Source organism: Carcharhinus amblyrhynchos, chromosome 25 (genome assembly GCF_965287045.1).
Source record: "Carcharhinus amblyrhynchos chromosome 25, sCarAmb.v2.hapA, whole genome shotgun sequence".
NCBI lineage: Eukaryota > Metazoa > Chordata > Chondrichthyes > Carcharhiniformes > Carcharhinidae > Carcharhinus > Carcharhinus amblyrhynchos.
The window spans coordinates 10,151,936-10,160,501 of NC_137348.1; the positions used below are offsets into that span (position 1 = coordinate 10,151,936).

The window sequence follows — 8,566 nt, forward strand, 5'->3', positions numbered from 1 at the left end:
TCCGGAATTTCCTCGTCGCACTGTGCGTACGCGAGCGCCAGATGTTGCTGTCGGTTTCGTAACTGCAACCCGAGGAATGCTGGCAGTTTCGCCGTGATCGCAGCTGCAAATCCGGCCCATTGTGACACTTCTGTCTGTGGGATCTTGCTGTGCACAAATTGGCTGCTGTGTTTCCCACGTGACGACAATGACTACATCTGAAAAATATTTAAATAGGCCGTAGAGCACTGCTGGGCTGGTCTGCGGTTGTGAAAGTTCAAGTTCTCCCTCTTCCTCTGGGCTTGAAGCCAAGTATCACCTTGCACTGCCGGACTAGATCAGTCACAAGGCATCACTGTGCCCTTCCCTGGACACACCTCCTCTCGCTGCCATTGACTGAACTGCGTTGTGATGCCTGCCTTGGATGAATAGCCTGCAGATGCTCTGCATCCAAACTTCAGATTTAACAACTTGGGCACTCTTAAACTGTAACTTGCTGGACCCAAATGAGCCGGGGCAATGGCCTAGTGGTATTATTGCTAGACTATTAATCCAGAAACTCCGCGAATGTTCTGGGGACCCGGGTTCGAATCCCGCCATGGAAAATGGTGGAATTTGAATTCATTAGAAAATACCTGGAATTAAGAATCTACTGATGACTATGAAACCATTGTCGGAAAAACCCATCTGATTCTCTAAGGGAGAAAATCTGCCGTCTTTACCCGGTCTGGCCCACATGTGACTCCAGAGCCACAGCAATGTGGTTGACTCCCAACTGCCCTCCAAGGGCAACTAGGGATGGGCAATAAATGCTGGCCCAGCCAGCGACACCCATGTCCCACAAATGAATGAAAGAATCCGTATGTGGATGAGGCGGGAATGTTTCCCCTTGTATTTAGGATTGGATTGAGGAATGTAAATTCTGAAGCAGTTGAGAAATAATTTGAACTTTGGGTGACTGTAATATATGCGCTGTGGATTCAGTTCTGAAAATTGACAAAGACATGTAGGTTAGGTGGATTGGTTGTGCTAAATTGTCTGTTAGAGTCAAAAGATGTGCAGGTTACATGGATTAACCATGCTAAATTGCCTCTTAGCATCCAAAGATGTGCAGGTTAGGTGGATTGGCCATGATGAATGTGCGTGTTATGGGGGAATAGGATGAGGGGGTGGAGACGCTCTTTTGGAGATTTGGTGTGGGTTGGATGGACCGAATGGCCTCTTTCTGGACCATTGGGATTCTATGACATGATTGGGTCAGTCAATGACAGCGTCAAAGCCTAACTGGACATTGGTGGAAGTGCCTTATCCCATAGCCCAAGACCAGCCTCACCAACAACTCACGGGGGGAGATATAAGAGTCTAAATAGCACAGCAGCTGGAGAACAAATCCCGCAACCCTGACAAAAGGCATCTTTAACGGGCTGTGCTGCGATCTTTGTGAATCATTTGCAGTCTTAATGAGTAAATTTCCTTTGTACTCAATAATCAAAGTCACAAAGGATTGTTAACACTCACGTCCTTTGCGTCCTCCCCTGTCTGAGTGCACTCATCAGATAAATTCCCTTGTTCAGGATGAGTTGGTTTGAGAGTTCAGGGAAGCTGATGGAAACTTTCACATCGATTTTCTCCACCTGGGTTAATCGTGCTCAGACATTAACCAAAGATGTGCCTGTTCTTGTCAAGTAAGCTGCCCTGTCAGACTCATCGAAGATCAGCTTGACTTTGGGCAAGATCAGATCAACCACCAGGTTAAGCCTGAGTGACAAGGGGTAGCTGTTTGGAGATTTTTTTTAACTCATTCATGGGACACGGGTGTCTCTGGCTGGGTCAGCATTTATTGCCCACCCCTAGTTGCCCTTGTTCAGAAGGCAGTTGAGAGTCAACTACATTGCTGTGGCTCTGGAGTCACATGTAGGCCAGACCAGGTAAGGACAGAAGTTCTCCTTCCCTAAAGGACATTAGTTAACCAGACTCGTGTTTCCGACAATGGTTTCAGGGATCATCAGATATTTTTCATACCATATATTTTTGATTTTGAATTCAAATTCTACCATCTGCTGTGGCGGGATTCGAACCCGGGTGCCCAGAGCACTAGCTGACTTTCTGGATTAATAGGCTAGCGATGGTACCACTAGGCCATCGCTTCCCCAGCGGTGACGGGTGAAGGGTTAACTCAGAATATTTCCCCCTCCTTTTGTATTCCTGGCCGTGTGCCTTTCCATTTTCATTTGGCAGTTGCTGTGATAATTAAAGTACAAATTCCTTCATATTTTTAAATTGGGACGTTTCAGACAGATGGGGTGTTGGATTTTGTGGAAATTCAGGGTGCGGCTGCGGAGACTGTACCTCCACCTGAGAGGCGGGAGTGATTCAGCTGTGAAAATAAACCAGTTTTATGCAGCGTAAGCTGACACCGGCTTGTAATGAGCATTTCTATTACAGGCCTGCAAACACTTGGGAGGCCAGGTGCCTCCACACACACACACACACACACACACACACACACACACGCACACACAGTTCTCCCTCCCCTCGACTCGTATGTTCACCAAGCTGTGCCACGTGGAGCCAGTAATAGTTTTATGAAGCTTGCAGCTCTGTTAGGACTGCATCGTGGAACTCTGGCTCCAAGCATAGACTCACGTTAGCTACAGTCTTCGATGCATTCTCATTCCCATCGAGCTGGATAAAACTCATCGCTCGCACTGTCACAATTCAGACTTAACTAGGAACGAAGGGTACTTATTGATAAAGACAAACTTGGTACAAGTGTTTGAGTCTCCAGGCAGCCTGGAACAGCCTCCCTGGCTGTTCATCTCAGTTGGCTGGACAGCTGCTTTGTGCTACAGAGCGATGCCAACAGCGCGGGTTCGATTCCCGCACTGGCTGAGGTTATTCATGAAGGGCCACCCCCCCCCACCCCCCCCCCCAATCCTTTACCACATTTACTGTTACAATCAATTGTGGTGTCTGTCTCTCTAAGACAACACGTACACATTTTGAAGGGGGTGCCTTCATTTAAGCAACACTGGTTATCAATTGTGCAATGCTCAGAGAATCTTGTGGTGGGATCGATCTAGAACAATGGTGGATAAAGAATAGAAAGTCTCTTTTATTTCTACTCAAGTCGGTGATGAAAGAGTATCAGAGAATCCCGACAGTGCAGAACGATAGTCACTTTCTGGTTATCGCAGACCAAGTCCTACTCGATATCAGTCGCCACGATTGGGAGTTTAAACTCTCCTCCTGGTGTTGGTCAGCTCAAAGAGGAATGAGAGACGGCAGCTCCGATTTTCTGCTGAGGGTCGATTAGGGGGGAGTCAGATTGCTCGTACTGGGGGAGGGGGTTGTCATTAAGATCCTGTTGGTGCTGTCAACGCTCGCACTAAACTGGGAGGTTGGGATCTAATTTTAGATTCGTGCCTTTCCTGGGAATGTGCATCATTTTTGGGGCAGAGTGCATGTGAGAATACCCCTTTGATTCTGTAACAGTTGCCACAGGGTGGAACAGCCCTGGAACAGGGATGGTTTGAAAAGTGGAGAAATGGCCAGGGTTTGTGCATGGGTTTGCCACGGGCGCGACTGGTGACAAGGATGTAGAATCCCGCAAGAGTCAAAACTGAGCGTGATCGCGTGGCGCGATTGTCTCTGCCTTCTCCCATTAACATAATGAGGATCCCACTCTGGAAGATCAGAAACCTCATGAAAATAGATTAGCATCTAATTACAGCACTTCATCAGGGTGGTAACAATGCAATCACCCAAATCCACAGACTCCACTTGCGAGACTGGGTGGGCTGGCAGTTGTGTGGAAATAGCATCAACACCCAACTTTGTTTGGAATCCCGAACGTGGGCATGCACCTCTACCAAAGCTTTGACAAAGGGTCGCCTGGACTCGAAACTCTCTTCTCTCCTTACAGATGCTGCCAGACCTGCTGAGATTTTCCAGCGTTTTCTCTTTTGGTCCCCATTCTCTGGACGCCCCACGGACACAGAGAACACTGCATGGGCATATATAACCCCCCACGGACACTGGAATCCTCCCCCGGGCATTGAGACAACCCACACAGAAGGGCAACGCACTCCCATTTCCCCTCCCACACCCACTGATCAGGGAAACCTCAGCAGAGGCAGTGTTCCTGAGCGTCACAGGGCTCTCCTGATCTCCCGGCTGAATCTTGACTCGAAATCCCTGGAGAGGCAGATCTGCAGCTTGCAAAGAGTCATTTCAATGGTATTTCTACCAATCAGCTGCTAATGAACCCCCTTTGGGAATGACTGCATAGAATATACAGAAACTGGCCATTTGGCCCCCGTGGTCTATCCCCCTGCTTATCCTACTCACAACCGTCCTTCTTCCCCTTTCATGTCGGGCGGCACGGTGGCCCAGTGGTTAGCACTGCTGCCTCACAGCGCCAGAGACCCGGGTTCAATTCTGGCCTTGGGTCACTGTCTGCTTGGAGTTTGCATGTTCTCCCCGTGTCTGTGTGGGTTTCCTCCGGGTGCTCCTGTTTCCTCCCACAGTCCAAAGATGAGTGGGTTAGGTTGATTGGCCATGTTAAATTGCTCAGGGAGGTTAGCAGGGTAAATGTGTGGGATTATGGGGATAGGGCCTGGATGGGATTGTGGTCAGTACTGACTCGATGGGCCGAATGGCCTCGTTCTGTACTGTAGGGATTCTATGATTCTATATACCCCTGTCATCATTCTTATCCAGCTTCTCTGTGAATGCATTGTTCTTATTCACCTGATCCCAAGTTTCCACACCTATGGGAAAGACATTTTCTTCTGAATTTCCAATTAGATTTATTGATGACCATCTTATCTATTCATGTCATGGCTTTGGCTTCCTCACGGGTAGAAATGTCTCCTTTATTCATCTTACTCCAGATGAATGTGTGTCAATGTGCTTTATCCTGTATTATTAAGCGGCTGCAGTTTGCACAGAATACAGATGTGTTTGATGCAGACAGTGTAAAGGGAGTTTTACCCTGTACTATATCTGTCCTGGGAGTGTTTGATGGGGACAGTGTAGAGGGAGCTTTACTCTGTATCTAACCCTGTGTTGTACCTATGCAGCAAGTGTAATAAAAGGATTCTGTGGCGGGACCTTTACCTTGTACTGTGCCAGTCATGAGTGTGTTTAATAGGGACAGTGTAGAGGGAGCTTTACTCTGTATTTAAGCCCATGCTGTACCTGTCCTGGGAGAGTTTGGGGACAGTGTAAAGGATGCTTTATTCTGTTTCTAACCCTATGCTGTACCTCTCCTGGGAGTGTTTGATGGGAACAATGTAGAGGGAGCTTTACTCTGTATCTAACCCTGTGCTGTACCTGTCCGCTGTACCTGTCCTGGGAGTGTTTGATGGGGGGACAGTGTAGAGGGAGCTTTACTCTGTATCTAACCCCATGCTGTACCTGTCCTGGGAGTGTTTGATGGAGACGGTGTAGAGGGAGCTTTACTCTGTATCTAACCCCGTGCTGTACCTGTCCTGGGAGTGTTTGATGGGGACAGTGTAGAGGGAGCTTTACTCTGTATCTAACCCCGTGCTGTACCTGTCCTGGGAGTGTTTGATGGGGACAGTGTAGAGGGAGCTTTACTCTGTATCTAACCCCGTGCTGTACCTGTCCTGGGAGTGTTTGATGGGGACAGTGTAGAGGGGGCTTTACTCTGTATCTAACCCCATGCTGTATGGTCCTGGGAGTGTTCGACACTGAGGTACACAGAGGGAAAGTTCTTCCGTAACTAACTTTAAAGGAAGTTCAAGTCAGTAAATAAGAAAAACCAGCTAGGTTCAGATTTCAGTCAAGCATGATAAAGAAAGTCAAACAGGAAGGCTGCAAATACTAAGCTCTCCTCACAAAACTGTCTTTGAGCTGAGTGGTTCATTGTGTCCTCACAGATTGGCCCTCCCACCCTCCTCCTGTACGTCGATGCTGGGAAGGAGACGATGGTCAAACGGCTGCTGGGACGGGGCAAGACGAGCGGGCGCGCCGATGACAACGAAGCAACCATCACAAAACGTCTGGAAACCTATTACAAAGCAACCGAACCCGTCATCAACTTCTATCAGCCCAGGGGCATCATCAGGAAGGTGAGGCCTGACAGACAGGAGTGTGACAGCACTCAGTGAAATAGAGACACAGTGAGAATGTGACAGCACTCAGTGAAATAGAGACACAGTGAGAATGTGACAGCACTCAGTGAAGTAGAGACACAGTGAGAATGTGACAGCATTCAGTGAAGTAGAGACACAGTGAGAATGTGACAGCACTCAGTGAAATAGAGACACAGTGAGAATGTGACAGCACTCAGTGAAATAGAGACACAGTGAGAATGTGACAGCACTCAGTGAAATAGAGACACAGTGAGAATGTGACAGCACTCAGTGAAATAGAGACACAGTGAGAATGTGACAGCACTCAGTGAAATAGAGACACAGTGAGAATGTGACAGCACTCAGTGAAATAGAGACACAGTGAGAATGTGACAGCACTCAGTGAAATAGAGACACAGTGAGAATGTGACAGCACTCAGTGAAATAGAGACACAGTGAGAATGTGACAGCACTCAGTGAAATAGAGACACAGTGAGAATGTGACAGCACTCAGTGAAATAGAGACACAGTGAGAATGTGACAGCACTCAGTGAAATAGAGACACAGTGAGAATGTGACAGCACTCAGTGAAATAGAGACACAGTGAGAATGTGACAGCACTCAGTGAAATAGAGACACAGTGAGAATGTGACAGCACTCAGTGAAATAGAGACACAGTGAGAATGTGACAGCACTCAGTGAAATAGAGACACAGTGAGAATGTGACAGCACTCAGTGAAATAGAGACACAGTGAGAATGTGACAGCATTCAGTGAAGTAGAGACACAGTGAGAATGTGACAGCACTCAGTGAAATAGAGACACAGTGAGAATGTGACAGCATTCAGTGAAATAGAGACACAGTGAGAATGTGACAGCACTCAGTGAAATAGAGACACAGTGAGAATGTGACAGCACTCAGTGAAGTAGAGACACAGTGAGAATGTGACAGCACTCAGTGAAGTAGAGACACAGTGAGAATGTGACAGCACTCAGTGAAATAGAGACACAGTGAGAATGTGACAGCACTCAGTGAAATAGAGACACAGTGAGAATGTGACAGCACTCAGTGAAATAGAGACACAGTGAGAATGTGACAGCACTCAGTGAAATAGAGACACAGTGAGAATGTGACAGCACTCAGTGAAATAGAGACACAGTGAGAATGTGACAGCACTCAGTGAAATAGAGACACAGTGAGAATGTGACAGCATTCAGTGAAGTAGAGACACAGTGAGAATGTGACAGCACTCAGTGAAATAGAGACACAGTGAGAATGTGACAGCATTCAGTGAAATAGAGACACAGTGAGAATGTGACAGCACTCAGTGAAATAGAGACACAGTGAGAATGTGACAGCACTCAGTGAAGTAGAGACACAGTGAGAATGTGACAGCACTCAGTGAAATAGAGACACAGTGAGAATGTGACAGCATTCAGTGAAATAGAGACACAGTGAGAATGTGACAGCACTCAGTGAAATAGAGAAACAGTGAGAATGTGACAGCACTCAGTGAAGTAACAGACACAGTGAGAATGTGACAGCACTCAGTGAAATAGAGACACAGTGAGAATGTGACAGCACTCAGTGAAATAGAGACACAGTGAGAATGTGACAGCATTCAGTGAAATAGAGACACAGTGAGAATGTGACAGCACTCAGTGAAATAGAGAAACAGTGAGAATGTGACAGCACTCAGTGAAGTAACAGACACAGTGAGAATGTGACAGCACTCAGTGAAATAGAGACACAGTGAGAATGTGACAGCATTCAGTGAAGTAGAGACACAGTGAGAATGTGACAGCACTCAGTGAAATAGAGACACAGTGAGAATGTGACAGCACTCAGTGAAATAGAGACACAGTGAGAATGTGACAGCACTCAGTGAAGTAGAGACACAGTGAGAATGTGACAGCACTCAGTGAAGTAACAGCCATAGTGCGGCATTGAAGGAAGCATTTTCCCTGGAATCCCAGCTCCATGTGTTCCTATGACCCTGGAAATCAATCAATTGCTGGAACTTGTGTCGAATGAGGCAGACGAGCCATATGAGGGGATTCCTGGTTAATCTGTATTAAATTTGGTTTGATTTGTCCAAAGGCGGCAGAGTAAGCCCATTTAACCTCAATAGGCGCTGCCACAGGACAATTGAAAAATAGAAATCCCTGATGGCCTCAGGGAGTGTGGTCCAATACGTGAGGCAATGGCCTCATGGTATTATTGCCAGACTATTAATCCAGAAACTCAGCTAATGTTCTGCGAACCCAGGTTTGAATCCCACCATGGCAGATGGTCTTTGGAGGCAGTGTTACGAGTGTTGGTATAATTTGCCACTGACGGTTAGAATCGTGGTTTCCAGCTATATTGATGTTTAAGATTTGGTTTGCTGTTCATGTGGAGGGCTGAAATCAGGAGTTCTGAACATCAGTTCAAAGCAACTTCCATCAGCAGCATCGGAAAAAAATTATCAGGCCTCCTGTGTGTGA

At 47.0% G+C, this 8,566-nt stretch overlaps 1 protein-coding gene across 3 annotated transcripts in view; it reads left to right on the forward strand.

Annotated features, from left to right (window-relative positions):
- LOC145358415 (adenylate kinase isoenzyme 1-like) overlaps window positions 1-8,566 on the forward strand; it is a 150,814-nt gene that overhangs the window by 133,994 nt on the left and 8,254 nt on the right. For all 3 annotated transcript variants that reach the window (XM_080212466.1, XM_080212465.1, XM_080212464.1), the window contains one exon: window positions 5,886-6,077. In XM_080212466.1, the coding sequence (XP_080068592.1) occupies window positions 5,886-6,077 (192 nt within the window). The remainder of the gene's footprint in view (window positions 1-5,885; window positions 6,078-8,566) is intronic.